We start from the raw sequence: 21,071 nt of genomic DNA on the forward strand, positions 1-21,071 counted from the left end.
CAGTCCGGCTCGCCCCAACTCCGGATCTGGGCGGAGGGGCCCTGGGGCGTGTTTCCCCACCCCTTGCGGACTTCGGAACTGACACCGACGGAGCGGCGCCGGAGCCGGAGAGGTCTCTCCTGGACGCCGCTTTGGTGGGTTCGGGTCCCGCAAGAATGCGTGCCCTGCCGACCCTGGACTCGCTTGCCAGAATGCGGCCACCTCTCGGGGACCCCAAGGCAGCTGAGGACACTCACGCCGCGCAGCGTCCGAGTAAGAGCGCGGTGGAGAGACTGGCGGCGGACCGCGCCAAGTACGTTCGCAGCGCGCTGGGATCCAGCCGGGGTCCTGCTTCCGAGGGTAGGGCCCCCGAGGCCCCAGGGGGACAGCACCGCACCCCGGTCCCTTCGGCTCTTGCCCAGGCTCCTGTAGCCCGCAGGGCTATCGCTAGAAAGCCTCTGAGACCGGATTCACTCGTGATCTACCGGCAGAAGTGCGAGTTCGTCCGAGGGCCAGGCGCAGACGGCTCCAGAGCCGGACTGGTGAAGAAGTTTTTCCAGGGGTCTGGCAAGGACAAAGTGCTAGTGGCCCATGAGCGGACCGGGGCGGCGAGCGAGGACAAGCCGAAGGAAACAGAGGCCGCTTGGACTAAGTCCGGCCAGCCAGCAGCCGCTGGACCGGCCCCTGTGTTACCACCGGCTGCCCCCGTAGTGGCCACGGAGCCCCCAGCGGTGCCCTCGGAGGTGGCTCCCCAGACTCCTGCTGCACACTCCGGAGTGGAGCTGCGGGTGTCGCGTCGCAAAGGACTGCAGCGCTCTCAGTCAGATCTCAGCTCCCGCTGCTCGATAGCCAGGGCTGAGTCTGACACCTTCTTCAAGTACTGCGGCCTGGACCCCGACGTGGTGGAGGCCCTCGGGAGGGAGAACTTCTCCGCTGGGTCCGACTGTGTGACGCTCAAAGTGCGCAGCGTGAGCATGGCTGCTTCCGACAGTAGCTTCTCCAGGCGCAGCGAGGACGGCTTGCAAGAAGAGGAGCTCATGGAGCAGGTGCCCAGCACCACCTCTGTGGTAGAAAGGAACGCCCGTATCATAAAGTGGCTGTTCACCTGCAAGAAGGCCAAAGAAACCCCCAGTCAGAAGTTGCAAGGACCTGCCTGATTGACATCTGAGCCAGGTTAGTGCCAGGAAGCTGGAGGGTGGGCTATGAGTTTATTTGTGCTGGCTAAACTGAGTGCTGGCCAATCACAGCTCACGGTTAGACCACAGCTCCCTGCAGTATCAGGGTACCCAGGGGCCCTCCTTGTGTTAAATTTGAGTGCCTGGAAAGGTCATGAAGTCAACACTGTCCCCCTAGCTTATATTGTAGTTAAAATGGTAGAAATCTGAAGTACAGAGTGCTTCCTGCCCGAGGTTTCACTCGCCTGTCATTTCCTGTTTTGAAAGCAGCCTCTGCATTCAGGTTATGCACCTGGACAGACTCCTGATGGGCCTTTCTGATGTCCTCGGGGCATCCTCTGATCTAGGTTAAGTCATGGTGTCTCACTTCCAGCAGAAGGGAAGACTCCAGACATCCCCCATCCCCCCCTTGCAGGCTTTGAAGTGTTGAGAACTTGATGTTCCTTTAGTAAGAAAATATCTGTGTTTGAACTCTTTTGAAAGCTTCCATTTTCAGAACCCATGGCATTAGTCTAGACTGTATAAAGTGCTATGCTTTTCTTTTGATACCGGTGATAATATGGAGTGTAAGCCCCTGACCCAGGACTCCTCTGTCCTCAGCCTGTACTAAAGAGCTAAGGCTGCCCACCCTCCCTCCTTCTGGTTTTTTATGAATGTCTTTGGGCGTAGGAAAGATACCTTCATAGGAGTATCTTTAAGAACATGGCATTTAAACATTTCAACACCTTTTCTTCATCCTGCCTTTGAGAGCAAGTGCCTATGAAAAATTTTTTTTAATTATGGCATTTTCTGGCATTGACATAAATCTTAACCGAAGACACCTCACTAGAATGTGGAATCTCAGGGGACAGACATTTAGAGATGCTCATACTCAGTCAATCTGTGTTTAAGAACAACAAAAATCCCCAAATACTGCTGAGTGGACTTTTATCCAGATATAAAAACAGCAAGGAGAGGTAAATTAATTTTTCTTAAATGCAGAAGGCTGAAGATTTAAGTTCATTCTTATAATTCGCCGAAGATTTGCAAATTACATTAGTGCAAGTCTCCAAGGAATGTATACAGGTAATAACAATAAGGAGAACGACAGAACGGAAAAAAAAAAAACCTACATCAATTTGTATTTTCACAGAATTGCCTTTGAGTCTGAGATATGCGAATGATGGCAAAGGTGTGCCACGGTGTGGCCATGGGCACTGTGCCATGCAGGAGGGCAGTGGAGGAGGAGTACAAAGGGGGGGGAGCAACTAGCAAAGGGCCCATCTCACATGCACACATGTTAGGGCTGGCTTGCTTTGTCTATAAAAGAGAAGGAGACAGAGAGAGGGTGCTCAGCTTACTTGTTGTCAAAAAATCTGTACATATTTGCTCTGAGAGCGAAACACAAGGGGAGAAAGAATTGCCTACTAGAATGATGTGGAAGAAAACATCGTTTGCCAGAGGAAAAGCTCTGAGTTTAAGTAATGGTGAGGTAATGAAATGACATACAGGTAAGCTGAAATAAAACCCAGAAGCTAGGAACCCGTGCTTTCTCGGGGCTTCTGGGCAGTTCTGGCAATCAACACATGAAATTTACCTCATAAACTTCCTCACTTCACCCGCGAAGCAGCCTGTGCTATGCAAGCCCCGCAGAGGTGTCTGGGACATGAGGAAGATGGAGTGACATTCCTGAGCATTCTCCAGCTCACTGAGTTGGTATTTGTTTCAGATCAGGGCTTCCTTCACTTCCTTCAGACTCCCTGTCCTCTGGAAAGAGCAATTCCAGGTGGCTAGCACCGAAGCTCGCAGCAGAGTGTGCTCCTGTGGTTCTGAGGCGATTCCTAGGACACCTAAAGGAGCAGAATCAAAAAGTTTAAGCTCAGGTTTCCTTCTAGTCATTGTGTTGAAATGGGGTTTTATGAAAATTACAGCATATTTGAGGTGACCAAGGGTGGGATTTATAAGTTAAAGAATATAAATATCATTTACATCAGAGGTTCTCAACCTGTGTTTCATGACCCCTTTTGGGGGTCGAATGACCCTTTCACAGGGGTGGCCTAAGACCACCAGAAAACACAGACATTTACAACATTGTAACAGTAGCAAAATTACCGTTGTAAAGTAGCAACAAAAATCGTTTAATGGTTGGGGGTCACCACAACATGAAGAACTATATTAAAGGTTTGCAGCATTAGGAAGGTTGAGAAGCACTGATTCACACGAAAGAATGTTTTGTCCACTTAGTAGACACTTACAAACTATAATAAAACATCCTACTCAGAATTAAAGGGCAAGTTTATAAATGTTTTACTCACAGCCAAATAAAAAATGCTTGCTAGTCAAAACTGAAAACAGCATAATTGCATGCGGTTCATAGAATTTTCATACCACCTCCTAGGGGCATGTGAATAGATGGATAATTTTAGTAGTGTTTCCCAGAGTATAAATCATGGGAAGTGACCTTCCATTTTCTGGTTTTCAATCATCATCCTATCCATCAATTTCTCAAATGGTTACTTGCTGAAATAGAGGTTTATCTGACTTTTTAAAAATAAAACATATAAATTGCTGGTTTTATTATTAGCAGAAAAGTGATAACATTCTTTGGGGTAGATAAAGGTAGCATTGGTTGACTCTGGGGTAAAAAGTCCAGTTATTCACAACCACTTTCCCATTTCTCCTTTGTAAGGAAAGGGTACCCGTGGGAGCCCTAAACTGTGTCATATTTGGAAAACAGGTACTCTGTATCCTTCTTGGTCTACACTGGGAGCTCCCCGCTTGTCTCTGGGAACAGAGTTTAAATAAGTGACCAAAAGGCAATAAGGCCATCCTTCCCTGATTCTTGGTCAGCACCTAGACCTATTGGAGCTAATAGTATTTTTTAAATGATAGAATGTGTTTGCCTCAAGTGTTTCATTGGACAGCTTACCTTGTTTTTAATCTTGTTGTCCATCCCTAGGGCAGTTAGCACTGGCTTTGTCAACTGTCTCCCCCATGAGCTATTGGAGGAAAGAGAAATTTCAAATTTTCAACAAAAGGCTTGTAGAGTGAGTTTGTTTGTTTTAATAGAAGCCAGATAGATCTCACCTTAATATACCTACAGATTTTTTTCAAAATTTAAAACACAAAAAAGGGTGTTTTGAAATAATAGAGCTGTCAAAAAACCAAAGACAGGTGAGGCCCTGCTTTGTTGTATACTCTATAGCAAATGAGAAGTTACTCATGGTTCATTTCTGCTCTTCCCACAGGAAGCAATCTTTCCCGGACATGAAGGGACCATTAAGTTGTAGGTGTCTGAGACTCCAGAGCCATGTGTTTGGTGTACCCCAACAATACATTATTGCTGCCTTCCCAGGAGGGAAACACTGAGTTGTCAAAGCTTCTATAATGGCCATGTGAAGTGCTTTGGTGAAGATGGATGGCAGATATCAGAGACCATGGGAGTCATTCTCCTTGGAAGAGCGTGTCTCAAAAGGGCAGCAGAAGGAACAGTCACTGCGGGAGCATATTTTCTTACTGACAGTTTCTGCAGTGTGTTTCGATAATATTTAATGTTAATAAATCAATTATATAGACTTTTTAAAGAAAAGAAGAAGGTATGAAATCAAGCCTGGATGAGTAGTATTCTCCTTTCAACTAATTTATGCCACTTAAACTTCTGTAGGCACAAAAAGGTATTCTACTTAAGTGCTATGGCTGAGACAATCATCCAACACACTCTGGTCTCCAAGCTTCTCTGTAGCTAAATTTCAGTTATCCTACACTGCACAACAGATAGTCTTCCATAATGATTTGAAGAGGACATTTGCAATTTCTTGAGGGCTTCTGTTCATTTTGTTAACGACACTTTCCACTTGGACATCCTATATAAGAGCACCTACTGAGAGACTCATGAGAACTGAGATCCTAAAAATAAGTATATTTTTGTACTTGTATAATTTCTTGAGATTTGGCCAACATTTATGGAGTCCTTCTACCAGCTCTTTAACACTGTTTCCAATAGAAAGTGCTCTGTCCTACCCTCATTCTTACTCTCTAAACGGGAAAGAAACATTAGGTTCCCACATAATGCTTGAGGTCAGGTTCCACTTCCCATGCCATGGACTTGCCTTAGTTTGGCATTCTTTGCAGAGGATGTGTTTTGAAGCAAGGGCTGCCTCTGGGGGTGGAGAGGTGCTAGGATCTAAGTATGATTAACAAGGTACTGGAACCCTGGTTCTGAACTTATCCATGAAACTCACAGCAGAAGGATTTTAGATTCAGGATCTTTTGAGAAAAAATTTTGCATGGACAACAACCCTAAGAAAAATTGTCAGCCAACTCTTTTAAAGTTTACTGTATTTTATCAAGATGTATTTCTTTAATCACAAAATTATATGAGATATGAGAAGAGTCTGGAGAAATTTCTACATGCTATTATTTTATGATATTGCATTTTGAAGTGTCTCTGCATTTAGTTTAAAGATGTATCATGTGTAACTTCTGTTGTTAGAGCAGTTTTTTTGAGTCATAAAATATTTATTTTTATAGTTGCTAGTTCTCATGTGGGTTTCTTTTATTTCACATGGCTTCCCATGCATCAGCTCATTTTTATATATTTTTTCTCTGCTGTCATCTTTTTGTGTATGTTGTTTATTTGAACATTCATCTTTTCTTTCCAATTGTTGCTCTGCGAGGCTTGTTTCAAATACATCTCAGATGATCATTCTTGGGGTTTCACCTCTCAACACAGTTCAGGAAGTGCGTCCTGTGCTGCCCTGCCAGGGCTGCTATTTTGCATATCACTTGATGGTACTTAATTCTTAAAATTTGTCATGATGACAGTCATTTAAAAGATCTTTCAATATGTGAAATTCACTTTTTTCAGGTATCCCATCAGTTTTATATCTGAATGTCTTGAATAAAGACTTTAGGATCAGACAGATAGTTTAGCAGTTAAGAGGCCATGGGGCTTATACCTTTTCCCCCTCTGGTATTGAGTAAGTTACTGCTGCAAAGGACAGTGTATAAGTAATGTAATTAAATATGTTGGAAAGAAGAGAGATAACGCAATGAGAGTCAACAGTGGCCTTTTGGACTGCTATGTGGGGATACAGTAGCAGTGTCTGGATTGAGAGATACTGATGTGCCAGGGAATTTCTTCATTCTGTTTGGAAATATTTATGTGCATGACTTTCACAGTAGAAGAAAAAGAGGCTTCGCTGGACTCTGCTTGTTCTAGTGGTTGAGAGTCCATCACGGTGCTATAGCTGGTACTTTCTTGACCTTGACTTGTGACTCTCAACAGGTGAGACTCTCCTGAAGTGAGAGTGTGTTCACTGTGATCCCTCCTTCCCACCAACTTAATTTCTTTTAAAGAAAAGCCTTTCAAGATTTGGCCAAAGGAGATGCATCGTATTTGACATCTTCAGCATTTCTGTAGATGCCTGTAGTAAGACCATTTTAGAGTATTTAGCTCTTTGGTTTTCTTTAAATATATCATGAATCATCTGTTTAAAATTATGTCTTTTCATGTTTCAGTACTAGCATTCATCACTGATAAATGAGCATCAACATTAAATGAATACGCTATACCTTTATCATTAGCTCACTCAGGGAGGCCACTGTGCATATCCTGGGTCTGTTTGGACTGAAGGTGAAGCAGTTAGGAAGTCTAGTCTCTCCAGCATCAGTGACAGACCAGGCAAATTTCACTTTTAGTCTTGCTATGACTTCTGCCTACAATGAACAGCATTGGGAATCTAATACCTTCTTCTGGCCTGTGCACATTCATGCACACATGGGATGCATATAAACTCACTCAAGCAAACGCACAGATATATATTTTTTTATTTCCTAAGTAAAATTAGAGTTGTTTTATATTGGCACTTGGAAATCTGAACTACAAGATCAGGAAGGCCTGGAACCTGGCCTCCATAGACTTGATAGGGTGCTTCAATTTGTACTTACTTAGGACTTTTGCCAGAAAAGGAAATTGAAGACTTTTTTTTAAGTCTTTATTAATTACACTTTATTCACTTTGTATCCCCCCTGTGGTTCCCTCCCTCCTCCCTTCCCAATCCCTCCCTTTCTCCACCCTCTGCATGCATGCCCCTCCCAAGTCCACTGATAGAGGAGGTCTTTTTTCCTTCCTTCTGATCCTAGTCAATTAGGTCTCATCAGGAGTGGCTGCATTGTCTTCTTCTGTGGCCTGGTAATGCTGCTTCCCCCTCAGAGGGAGGTAATTAAAGAGCAGGCCAATCAGTTCATGTCAGAGACAGTCCCTGTTCCTATTACAATGGAACCCACTTGGATACTGAACTGCCATGAGCTATATCTGTGCAGGGGTCTTAGGTTATCTCCATGCATAGTCCTTGGCTGGAGTGAATATCAGTCTCAGGAGAGACTGAAGACTTTTTTTTAATTCAGATACTCACTCTCCACTTTTGTGGTATGAAAACAACAGTGCTCTTGAGCAAAATTTACTTTCCTGGACAATCAGTGATGACAGTGACATAATTCACTCATTACCGAATCCAGTCCTAAAGGTGGTACTCACGTTCACCCAGCTCCCCATTTGCCTCCATTCCAGAATGAAACAAGGTAAAGAAAGGGAGATGATAGACAGAGGACTGGATTGACAATAAATAATTTATAGAAAGGAAAACAGAAGTGTGCAAAGGAAGAAGCAAAGCAGCGTAAAGAGAGAATGACGATGCTGTTTTATGAACGGATAGCCTCATTCATTCCTGGTGTCTGCTTGATGGTAGTATGCCTGAACCATATTGGATCTTAAAGTCCAGATCTTATAAAGAGGATCAAACAAAGGGAAGGGAAGCATGCCCTTCAAAATGGCAGTTGGATTTCTACACTAAGTTGTCAATTTTGTAACTTCAAAGTTTACTCTGGAGAAAAACCAGAGCACTCACAAATGATGCCCAGCCAACATTCAGCTGTTTGTTGGTCAGGAACTATATACTTCTGTGGCTTTTGTATTTTTTTTAAACTACACTTGTCCAACTTAGGCAAAACAATAAAGGGGTCCTTGTCACAAACTTTAGAGTTCTTTTTCCAGTATAGTTTGAGGACTCCTTAGACACACTCCAGTATACACCGCAGGCTTACCTGTAGGCTGTGGCCAGTCAGGACAGTATGTTAGGACTTGAAAACCCTGTTTTCAACCTGCTTAGCAAGTCAGAATTGCAATGTCAACAAAAGGGAGAGTGAGTGCAGGTATTCTAAGCAACCACCTTGTCAGCCCCCTTACAGCTGCTCATGAGATACCAAAAGGAAATAGCAGGTAGGCATTTGGGGAACAGAGCAGGGACCCTCTCATCCAGAATAAAGACAGTCGTGACTGAAATCAGAGTTCAGCCATCATATCTCCTAGGTGGAGCCTGGGCCTCAAGTTCACCTAATTTCTTAGTGTGCAGTGTTCTAAGAGGTTAAACCCAACCCTTCCCTGTTCTTCATAAGGGTCTTATCATATGTAGGGAAACGTTAGTAGGGCCACCAGCTGTCATTGTTTAAAGAGATCTCCCAGTTTAGGTTCCAAGTCCTAAGAAAGCTGTCAGGGGCAGAGAAAGCTTGGCACACCAAGAGGGATCCTTGACATGACTAAGAAGGATCATCATTGGGAGCCCTTGATTTCACCTCAGTTCCCAGGAAACTAGTGTCAGAGCCAAAAGCATTAGACTCTCCTTTTCATTTTCACTCTACATTCAGCATGCAATATTGGAGGGGGTGTTGTCAGATCCAAGAAGCTATGGATGTTTGGCAGTCTGAGAAGCAACTCCTGAGGAGTGCTAGGTCGACAGCGGGAGACAAGCAGATGCTGCAGATGTTACTCGCACGACTCTGGCGATGCCTGCAAGTTCTGTTCCTCTGGATAGGAGGAAAGCTTACATTGAAGAACTGTCAAGCAGGAATCTGAGCCCACAGCTGCCTGACTTAGAGTCTCTTCACTAGGCTAGTTTTCATTCCTACCATGGGTTTCTTACCTTCTAAAGGGCCCAGTCTGACTCAACCCACCAAAACCTAGACTTGAGCTGAGTTTTATCATCACATAAATTTCTGGAAGGATCTGTCCTATGTTACCCGAGACTAGAGCCACAGCGCTGCTGCCGATGGGTGCCACATACGCCATACATGGAAATAATTCAAAGCAGCAGCTATTGTAGGAAAGGGCTCCTTTGCTGTTGTTGTCCGAGACAGGGTTTCTCTGTGTAACCTGGGCTCGTGTTGTAAACCAGGCTGGCCTCGAACTCGCAGAGATCCTCCTGCCTCTGCCTCGCCGAGTGATGGTATCACAGGCGTGCACCACCTGGCTGGAAGGGCTTCTTTTTGAGTCGATGTTGATCATTGTATGTAAGATGCTATGTGCCTTCAAAAGAGTAAGGAAAAGAAAATTGGAGTGAAAACAGGCAAAGTCAACCAGAGGAGCTTCCAACAGGGCTTCTCAAGGCCTGGTGGCCGCAGATTGCTTAGTCAGATGTTGGCTGGATTTTTTATTTTTTCAGCACAAGTTCTACTGATGAGCTGAATGCAAAAAGCAGCACTCCACATTCACGTGAAACCACTTCTCACGTGGGTAAGAAGCCAGGAGTTTCCAGGACACTACAGTTGTCTGGAAGAACCGTGGCTGCTTTGTTGGTAGCTGACCACTGATTTTTAGATAAACGTGAAAGATCACAGCAATAAAAAACAAAAACAAAACAACAACAACAAAAAAAAAAACAACAACAAAAAAAAACTGGATCTCACTAAGTTCATGTCTAAGTACTGGCAAGTTTGACACCTTCTCAGGATTGTTAGCTGTTTTTTTGTTTTTTGTTTTTTTGTTTTTTGTTTTTTTTTTCAACAGGAAAAGAAAATGTCTAGGCATGCACACCCCAAATATATGCTTGCAACTTGAATCTATTTCAGGGCTATACAAATATTACTCCTGCACAGGGAAGAAGAGAAACCAGCCAACTGTAAACACTTTCACTACACAGGTAGAGGCATGAAGGAAGCATTACTCACCTATTCCCGCTACTCTGGGCTGAGAGGACAATTCTAGCTTTAAGGCCACAGGAAGTCCTTGCCTCTGTTCTGTTTTAATTCTTCTCAACACCAGGTACTTTATGTTTGCCCTTTTGCATGGTCAGCACAGCTAATAACAAAGGATTATGCCAAAAGCGCTATCACAGTCCTGTAGGTCTTCCTTCAAGGAAGGTCATTTCCTAACAAAATATTCATTTGCAATGGAGACACCCAGAATTCTGAGACTCCAGGGCATCAATATTCAGGATCCACAGGCAAGGTTCAGCAGGTGAGCTGTGTCAAAACGACAAAGAATGCTTCAGGACTGTAGAACTGCCATAGTAGATCAGAGCCAAGACTCCAGGAGTCCTGTCTGCTTTCTTATAGAACCCAGGACCGCCAGCCAGGGATGGCATCACCCACCATGGGCTGGGCCGTCCCCCATCGATCACTAATTGAGAAACTGCTCTACAGCTGGATCTTAAGGAGGCATTTTCTCAGTTAAGTTTCCCTCATTTCATATAAGTTTAGCTTGTGTCAAGTTGACACAAAAGTAGCCATCACAGAGTGTAGTGCTAGAGTTAGTCACGACATTTTCAAACTTTCCTGCTTCACTTTTTTAAAGATTCTTCTTGTTACCTCCTACTCCCAAATCTTAGCTTTTTTGATTAATTTATTTACTTTACATCCCCTTAACAGTTCCCCTCCTTCCTCTCCTCCCAGTTCTTCCCTCTTACCTCACCTCCCGACCATCCTCTGTCCACCCTTTCTCCTCAGAAAAGGCTCAGAAAAAGGGAGGCCTCCATGGATTTCAACCCACCTTGGCATATGAAGTTGCATTATTACCTATTGTTTATAGGCAAGGCAGACTAGTTAGGGACCAGGAATCCAAAGACAGGCTACAGAGTCACATACAGCAGCTGCTCCTGCTGTTAGGAGGCCCACATGAAGACGGAGCTGCACCAGTGTTAGATATGTGCCGAGGGCCTAGGACTGTGCTGTGTATGCTCTTTGGTTGGTAGTTCAGTGTCTGTGAGCCCAAGATAGTTGATTCTGTAGGTTTTCTGTGGCGTCCTTGACCTCTCCGGCTCCATCAATACTTGTTCCCTCTTCCATAAAATTCCCCAGGCTCTGCCTAATGTTTAGCTGTGGGTCTCTGCATTTGTGCCCTGCCAGTTGCTAGGTGAAGCTTCTCAGATGGCAGCTATGCTAGGCACCTACCTGAAAGTAGAGAAGAATATCATTAATAGTGTCAGGGGTGGGCTCTCATGCCATGGGTCTCAAGTTGGGCCAGTCATTGGTTAGCCATTTCCTCAATATCTGCTCCATCTTTACCCCTGCATCTCTTGTTCGGAGGAGAAATTGTGAGTGTAATGTTTTGTGTTTGGTTGGGGTCCAGTCCTCCATCCTGTAAGCCTTGTTACAGGAGATGGCTGTTTCAGGCTCCATATCCCCCGTTTCTGAGTCTTAGCCCAGGTCACCCTCATAGATTCCTGGGAGTTTCCATTGCCCTAGGTTTGTAGTGTGGCCCAGAGATTACCCCTCCACACAGACCAGTTCCACTTCTCTGTCTGTTCTCTCTCTCTCTCTCTCTCTCTCTCTCTCTCTCTCTCTCTCTCTCTCTCCATCCTCCCCCAGTTTGGTCTTTCCTAATCCCTTCCTCACCCCTTCCCCTCCCAGCTCCCTCCATCCATCTACACCTCCCACCCTTGATCTCTATTCTATTTCCCCTTCTCAGTGAGATTCAGTGTCCCTCCTTGAGCCCTCCCTGTTACTTAGCTTCTTTGAGTCTGTGGATTGTAGCATGGTGATCCTGTACGTCACGGCTAAAATCCACTTATAAGTGAGTACATTCCATGTTTGTATTTCTGGATCCGGGTTACCTCACTCATGATGATATTTTTTTAGTTTCATCCATTCACCTACAAATTTCATGATGTCATCTTTTTACTAGCTGAGTAATACTTCAGTGTGTAAGTGTATCATGTTTTCTTTATCCATTCCTCAGTTGAGAGCTATCTAGGTTGTTTCCAGTTTCTGGCTATTATGAATAAAAATGCTATGAACATGACTGAGTATGTGTCCTTGTCCTTGTGGTATGAGAGAGTATTTTTTGGCTATATGCCCAGGAGTGGAATAGCTGGATCTTGGAGTAGAAATATTCCTAATGTTCTGAGAAACAACCAATTTTTTTTTTTTTATCTCCAAAGTGGTTGTACAAGTTTACACTCCCACAAGCAAAGGAGGAGTTCCCCTTGCTCCACATCCTTGCCAGCATGAGCTGTCACTTGAATTTTTTATCTTAGCCATTCTGACAGGTGTAAGATGGAATCTCAGAGTCATTTTGATTTGCATTTCTCTGATGACTGAGGACACTGAAAATTTCTTTAAGTGCTTCTTGGCCAATACTAATTTCTCTGTTTAGATCTATACCCCATTTTAAGTTGGATTATTTGGTTTGTTGGTGTCTAGTTTCTTGAGTTTTTTATATATTTTGGATGTTAGCCCTCTGCCCAATATGAAGTTGATGAAGAACTTTTCCCGTTCTGTAGGTTGCTGTTTTGTCCTTTTGACAGTGTCCTTTGCCTTACAGAAACTTTTCAGTTTAACACTGTGCCATTTATTAATTGTTGATCTTAGCGACTGAGCTGTTGGTGTTCTGTTCAGGAAGTTGTCTCCTGTGCCATTGAGTTTAACACTATTCCCTCACATTCCTCTTCTATTAGATTTGGTGTATCCCATTTTTGTTGAGGTCTTTGATCCACTTGGACTTGAGTTTTGTTCAAGGTGATAGGTAGGGATCCGTTTCCATTCTTCTACATACAGACATCCAGTTAGACCAGCACTTACTGCTATGAACTTTCTTTTAGTTCTGCTTTCATTGTATCCCATAAGTTTGGTTATGTTTTGCATTCATCTTCACTGAATTCCAGAAAGTTTTTAATTTCTTTCTCTTTTTTTTTTCCTTGACTCAGTAGTCACTGAGTGGGGATTTGTTCAGTTTGCATGGGTTTGTATGCTTTCTGTTTTTCTATTGTTGAAGTTCAGCCTTAATCCATGGTGATCTGACAAGAGACAAAGGAATTATTTCAATTTCCTTGTATCTGTTGAAGCTTGCTTCTGGGTGGCTATGTGGTAGGTTTTGGAGAAGGTTCTGTGTGTTGCTGAGTAGAAGGTATATTTTTTCATGCTTAGGTGAATTGTTCCGAAGATATCTGTTAGGTCGTTTTGTTTTGTAAGCTTGGTTAGTTTCATTGTTTCTCTGTTTAGTTTCTGTTCATTGATGAGAGTGGGGTGTTGAAGTCTTCCACTATTAATGTGTGGGATGCAATGTATGGTTTAAGCTCTATAATGTCTTTTTTACAAACATGATTGCCCTTGCATTAGGGCATAGATATTCAGAATTGTCTTCTTGGTGGATTTTTCCTTTGATGAGTATGAAATGCCCTCCTCCCTCTCTTTTGATTAATTTTTGTTGAAAGTCTGTTATTAGAGATTAGAATGGCTACTTGAGCTTGCTTCTTGAGTACATTTGCTTGGAAAACCTTTTTCCAGCCCTTTACTCTGAGGAAATGTCTATCTTTGTTGCTGAGATGTGTTTCTTGTGTACAGCAGAATGATGAATACTATTTATGCATCCATTCTGTTAGCCTGTGTTTTTTCAATAGAGGAATCGAGTTCATTTAATGTTGAGAGATATTAATGACCACTAATTGTTAGTTCTTGTTATTTTGATGTTGTTGGTGGTAGTGTGTGTGTGTGTGTGTGTGTGTGTGTGTGTGTGTGTGATTTTGGTTTTGCTGTAACAGAGTTATTTATTTCCTGTTTTCTTGGGTGTGGTTAAACTCCTTGGGTTGAAGTTTCTCTTCTAGTATCTTCTGTGGCACTGGATATGTGTATAGATATTGTTTAAATTTGCTTTGTCATGAAATATCTTGTTTTTCCAATTATGATGATTGAAAGTTTTGCTGCATATGGTAGTCTGGGCAGACAGCTGTGGTCTCTTAGAGTCTACATGACATCTGTCCAGGCCCTTCTGACTTTTAGAGTCTCTATTAAGAATTCATGTGTAATTCTAGTAAGTCTGTCTTTATATATGTTACTTGGCATTTCTTCCTTACAGTTTTTAACATTCTTTCTTTGTTCTGTACATTTAGTGTTTTGATTGTTATGTGATGGGAGGATTTTCTTTTGTGTTCCACTCTATTTGGTGTTCTGTAAGCTTCTTGTAGAGTTATAGGCAACTCTTTCTTTAGGTTAGGGAAATTTTTTTCTATGACTTTGTTAAAAATATTTTCTGGGCCTTTGGGCTGAGAATCTCCTCCCTCTCCTATTCCTTTTTTTTTTTTTTTTTTTAGATTGGGTATTTACATCGTGTCCCAGATTTCCATGATGTTTTGTGTCAGGAGCTTTTTAGATTTTCTTTAACTCATGTATCAATTTCTTCTATAGTATATCATCTATGCCTGAGATTCTCTCTTCTATCTCCTGAAGTCTATTGGTAATGTTTGCATCTGTAGTACCTATTTGCTTACCTAGATTTTCCATCTCCAAGATTCTCTCAGGTTTTGTGTGTGTGTTGCTTCTATTTCCATTTTCAGTTCTTGAACAGTTTTATTCATTTCTTTCACCCTTTTGTTTCTATTTTTCCTGAATTTCTTTAAGGGATTTATTCATTTCCTCTTTTAAGGCCCCTATCATCATCATAACATTGTGTTTGAGATCATTTGCTTGTGTTTCATTTGTCTTGGATTATCCAGGACTTCCTGTAGTAGGATATCTGGGTTCTGGTGATGCCATATTTTCATGGCTGTTGTTGAGTGTGTTTTTAAGCTTACCTTTAGCCATCTGGGTTTTGAAATTATTATAGGTTTAGATGTTGACTTCTGAGTTATCCTTTTGTACTTTTATTGTTGTTGTTGCTGTTGCTTTTTTGTTTTGTTTTTATTGTGCTTTTTCCTTGGTTTCTGTTTCCTCTCTTTGTACTGTCCTGAGTAGCGTGGAGTTCTGGTGATTAGCTAGTCTTCAGGTCTAGTAGGTCCCCTGAAGTTTTTGTGGCTTGTGTGGCCTGTGTGGCCTGTGTGGCCTGTGTGGCCTGTAGGATTTTCCATGCTACCCTTGCCTCTGGGGTACCAGCGTGGCCTGGGGTCTCTGGTGCCAGCAGACCTCTAGGAAAAGCAGGCTGAGTTGTGGGCTGGAAAATGGGGGGTTATAGTTCAAGACTGATGTGTTCTAGGTAAATTTGGTAAGCATGGACTTTAGGGAGGGTCATACCTGGTTGCCCCTGATGCCAGCAGACCTCAGGGAAAGCAGGCAGAGCTATGGGGCAAAAAATGGGGCACAGGGTGTGGGGTACAGTTTACTACTGTTGAGGGTGCTTTCAGGGGAGTTGGCAGGCAGGGGCTTGGAGGGAGGAGGGGCTTACCTGGTGTCCCTGGGTCTAGCAGGCCTGCCCGCTGCAGGAAAGCAGGCAAAGTTGTGGGCCAAAAAATGGGGCACAGGGTATGGGGTGCAGTTTACTGCCATTGGGAGGTGCTTTCAGGTAGTTGGCAAGAAGAGGCTTGTGGGGTGGGAGGGACTTACCTGGTATTTCTGGTGCCAGCAGGCCTCAGAGAAAGTAGGCAGAGTTGTGGGGCAGGAACTGGGGCACAGGGTACAACATCCCAAACCTTAACTTTTAAGCTTACGTCGAATGGCAGAGAAACACTTAAAGAAATGCTCAACGTCCTTAGTCATCAAGGAAATGCAAATCAAAACAACCCTGAGGTTTCACCTTACACACATCAGAATGGCTAAGATTAAAAATTCAAGTGACAACACATGCTGGAGAGGATGTGGAGAAAGGAGAACCCTCCTCCACTGCTGGTGGGAATGTAAACTTGTACAACCACTTTGGAAATCAATCTGGCGCTTTCTCAGACAATTAGGAACAGTGCTACCTCAAGATCCAGCTATACCACTCCTAGGCATTTATCAAAAGATTCTCAAGTACACATTAAGGACATTTGCTCAACCATGTTTGTAGCAGCTTTATTTGTAATAGCCAGAACCTGGAAACAACCCAGATCTCAGTTGAGGAATAGATACAGAAATTGTGGTACATTTACACAACGGAATACTACTCAGCAATTAAAAAACAAGGAAATCATGAAATTTGTAGGGAAATGGTGGGATCTAGAAAAGATCATCCTGAGTGAGGTATCCAGAAGCAGAAAGACACACATGGTATATACTCACTTATAAGTGGATATTAGACATATAATATAGGATAAACATACTAAATCTGTACACCTAAAGAATCTAAGCAAGAAGGAGGACCCTGGGTAAGATGCTCAATCTTCATTCAGAAAGGCAAATGGGACAGACATCAGAAGAAGAAAACAGGCTACAGGACAGGAGCCTACCACAGAGGGCCTCTGAAAGACTATACCCAGCAGGGTATCAAAATATATGCTGTGACTCATAGCCAAACTTTTTGCAGAGTGCAGGGAATCTTATGAAAGAAGGGAGAGATAGGAAGACCTGGAGGGGACAGGAGCTCCACAAGGAGAAAAACAGAACCAAAAAATCTGGACACAGGGATCTTTTGTGAGACAATACTCCAAACAAGGACCATTCATGGAGATAACCTAGAACCCCTGCACAAATGTAGCCCATGGCAGCTCAGTCTCTAAGTGGGTTTCCTAGTAATGGGAGTAGGGACTATCTCTGACATGAACTCAGGGGCTGGCTCTTTGTTCACCTCCCCCTGAGAGGGAAGCAGCCTTACCAGTCCACAGAGGAAGACCTGATGAGACGTGATTGACTAGGTTCAGATAAAAGGGACGGAAGACCTCCCCTATCATTGGACTGAGGGAAGGTCATGGGAGGGGAAGAGGGAGGGTGACACTGGGAGGAAATTGGGGAGGAGACTATAGCTCAGATACAAAGTGAATAAACTGTAATTAATAAAAATAAAATAATTTTTAAATAAGAAAATTATGTTAAATCCTACTTTGGGGGTTTTGTTATTGCTGTTGAGGTTTTTTTTTCTTTTTGATAAACAAAAACAACATTCTTGATCTGTCAGCAGGACTGCTACATAGTGAGAGAGTACAATGTACTGAGCTGTCCAAACTCTCCTTATCCCCTGTTTTGCCCAACCAATGCATGGCTAGCACTGAATGCAAGCCGCCTGCACTCTAAAATCCAGGAAAGCTCCCAGGTCCATAGAGGGCCCAGCCTTGCAACTCTGGTCTCCTCGATACCCACTAAGCTTTAACTGTCTCAACTCATCTTCAGCATCACAACCAAAATTAAAACTGTTTTCAACAAATTCAGTTAAAAAAAAAAAACTTTTAAAGTTAGGCTAAGAGAGAACACTCTGACACAGGAGGTTATACTTACTTCTCATGAGAACTTTTTATACATGTTTAAATTGTTTGAATTATTGCAAAATATAGTAGCCTATACATATAGCTCAAATAGTTACTATTTTAAATGCATTCTGTCTTATCAGGAAAATCCATTAGTAATCTTACAGTGATTTAGCTAACATGGAAATTTAATGGACTCTCATTTAATATTTTCCATTGCCTTTTTTTCCATTTTCTCCTTTTCTAGCAAAAAAAATAAAAATAAAAAAATGCTAATTTGGGGGGTGACCATGACAAACAGCAGTGGAAAGAGAGAGACAGCCTTTGTGAGCAGCCTAGTTACACTTGTTAGAGTCCTAAAAAAAAACCTCTAGAACATGCTAGACATAGCCACAGCTCACCTGAACATTCTCTTCAGGGCCGAACAGGCCAGCATTGCAGCGTTGTTCTTTATTTTGTATTTTGCTTTTTTGTTGGTTTGGTTTAGTTTGATTTTGGTTGCTGTTGCTGTTTTAATCAGATATATTTTCTAAGTAGAACCCTAGTTGTTTGCTGTTTGATTTTTGGTCCATTATTTACATGTGGGTCAGCATGTATCACCCACAGGTGGGGGCCAGGGGATTGGGTTTTTGGGTTTTTTTTGGTTTTTTTTTTTGTTTTTTTTTTCCGATGCCAGCCTATGGGTCTCAGAATTTAAGCCGGGTCACCAGGCTCTGCTGCAAGTGTATTATCCCAGTGAGCCATCTTGCCAGCCCAAGAACCATAGAGTCTAAAGAAAGGCAGAGTGAGGATTGGTCTGGCAGGAAAGGCTGGGTGTGAGGTTCTGCAGAACATGGGTTGACTTCCGTTTCTCTAACACAAAGGTCAACACACTGTGGCCTTGCAGGTAAAAGCTCACCTATTTTAATATTGCCAATGAGCTCGTGATGGCTTGTAGCTTTCACTTTTCTTTTTATTTAGTGGTTGTGCTAGGCACCAAAGCCAGGACTTTGCACATGCTGGGCAAGCACTCTTCTCACTGAGCTGCACCTTTGCTTGGTTTTTACATCTTTAAAGGGCTGAGGAGTAGAGCCTGAGATACAGCTCAGGTGTGAGGACCTCTGCTGCTCTTACAGAAGACATGAGTTCAGTTCCCAGCACCCACATGGAACTCTGCAACTCCGGCTCACAGCAAGCCTTGATGGCAGAGGTGAGACAAGAGCCCAGACTCTCCTCTAGGGACCTCCCCTGTGTGTGTCATTCAGAGATTGGTGTTTCTCTGTGTGGCAGCCATCCGTCCCTTTGGGCAACTCCCTAGTCCCTACTCTTATCCCAGACCTGTGTCCATCCTGCTGCTGTGCCCTCTGACTCAGATGTCAATGTGTACCCAGCTCTGCAAAGTTAGAGCTGCCTGAATTTCACTTGCCCCACCCTTGGACCAGGACAAATAACTGTTGGGCTGCCCTTGCTTCCCCGACAGGATTATTTTGTTTCTTGTCACTGTTGTGGGAGGGGGCATTCCTTAACAACCTGCCTTCCTAGGCTCTCACTTTGCCTCCAAAATCAGAAGCTTTGGTGGTTCCTGTTCCTTTCCCCACTGGATTGTTAATGGAGTGACAGGGAGGGTCTTCACCAAAGACTAGGCCTCAGCAGCTAGTGAGGAGATGGGCTGGCGCCTGGCAGCTCTTGGTGTGGAAATCTGGAATGGGCCTCAGGCTAATATGTACTAATGCCCATTTAGGGATCATTTGTCTTCTCCTGAGCTAAATTTCCTGGGATCCCCCTCCCAGCCAACTCTGATATCCACCCCTCCTCCTGCCTTAGGGTTAGGGTTAGGGTTACGTTTGGGATTACAGGGTTACAGGGTGAGGGTTACAGGGTAAAGATTACAGGGTGAGGGTTACAGAGTGAGGGTTACAGGGCGAAGGTTACTGGGTGAGGGTTACAGGGTGAGGGCTAGGGTTAAGATGGTTGGCCATTTCACTCTAACTGCTACCTCAATGTAGGTCAAGGTTGCAAATCACTCTGCTTATTTTATAGGGTGTGTCCTGGGTTAGGGTTAGAACTAGGAAATGTGTGTTTGTGCTTGTGTGGGTATGTGTGCGTCTGTGTTTGTGTGAGTGTTTGTTTTTCTGAATATATATACTCACACACACAAGCACACATACACACACACATTCACATACATACAAACACATACACAAAAATACACACTAATGCAAACAAACACATACAAAAATACACATATACAAACACAAACTCATACACAAACACAAACATTAACACTTCCACACTTGCAAACATATACCCTCACACACACAAACACACACTCACACTCATACTCATACACACTTAAACACAAACACACACTCACATACACACAAATACACATACAAAAACACACATCCACCTACATAAACACACATACAGTAAATAACACACAGGGAAGCACACACACAAATACACACATTCACACATACAAAAACTCACATAAACACACACACAAAGACAAACAAATATACACACTCTCTCTCTTACACACATGCTTATGCATTCAGAAAAACAAACACACAAACACAAACACCCATTTCCTAACCCTAACCCTAACCCAGAACACACCATATAAAATAAGCAGAGTGATTTGCAATCTTGGATATCCTAACAGCCAAAAAACAAGAGGATGACCTTAAATCAAATTTTATAAAGATGATAGTGGCCTTTAAAGAAGAAATTAATAAATCACTTTTAAAAATACAGAAAATAAAATATAACAAGTAAAGTAAACTCAAGAATTGAAAATGGAAATAGAAGCAAAAAAAAAAAATAAAACCACAAACTGGGAAAATCCTGGTGATGGAAAACCTAGGGAAGAGAACAAAAGCTACAGACACAAGCATCACCAACAGAATACAAGAGACGGAAGAGAGAATCTCAGGAGTGGAAGATATGATTGAAGGAATCAATATATGGGTAAAAGAAAATGTTAAATCAGAAAGGTTCCTGACACAAAACATCCAAGATATCTGGGACACTATGAAAAGACCAAACCTGAAAATAATAGGAATAGAAGAAGGAGAAGGCTCCCAGTTCCAAGGCCCAAAAAATATTTTCAACAAAATCATAAAAGCAAATGTCCACAACTTAAAGAAAGAGAGGCCTATAAACATACAAAAAGCTTACGGATCATCAAATAGATTAGATCAGAAAAGAAAACCCTCTACCACATAATAATCAAAACACTAAATAAACAAAGACTATGAAAAGCAGCAAGGGAAAAAGACCGAATAACATATAAAAGCAGACCTATCAGAATTATACCCAACTTCTCAACAGAGACTCTAAAATTCAGAAGGACTTGAGCACATAGATATATTGCAGACCCTCAGAGACCAGAGATGTCAGCCCAGACTACTCTACCCAGCAAAAACTTTAATCACCATAGAAGAAGAAAACAAGATATCCCATGACAAAATCAAATTTAAAGAATATCTATCCACAAATCCATCCCTACAGGAAATATTAAAAGAAAAACTCCAATCCAAGGTGGTTAACTACACCCTAGAAAGCAAAGGAAATAAAAAACACCGCCCCAGCCAAACCA

At 42.8% G+C, this 21,071-nt stretch overlaps 1 protein-coding gene across 1 annotated transcript; it reads left to right on the plus strand.

Moving 5' to 3' along the window:
- On the plus strand, window positions 1-5,662 carry Fam110c (family with sequence similarity 110 member C). Its single transcript, XM_021654190.2, has 2 exons — window positions 1-1,152; window positions 4,382-5,662. The coding sequence occupies exon 1, from the start codon at window positions 156-158 to the stop codon at window positions 1,134-1,136; it is 981 nt and encodes a 326-aa protein (XP_021509865.1). The 5' UTR covers window positions 1-155; the 3' UTR covers window positions 1,137-1,152; window positions 4,382-5,662.
- Window positions 5,663-21,071: the final 15,409 nt, after the last annotated feature.

This window comes from Meriones unguiculatus, chromosome 1, assembly GCF_030254825.1.
Source record: "Meriones unguiculatus strain TT.TT164.6M chromosome 1, Bangor_MerUng_6.1, whole genome shotgun sequence".
In the NCBI taxonomy this organism is placed as follows: Eukaryota; Metazoa; Chordata; class Mammalia; order Rodentia; family Muridae; genus Meriones; species Meriones unguiculatus.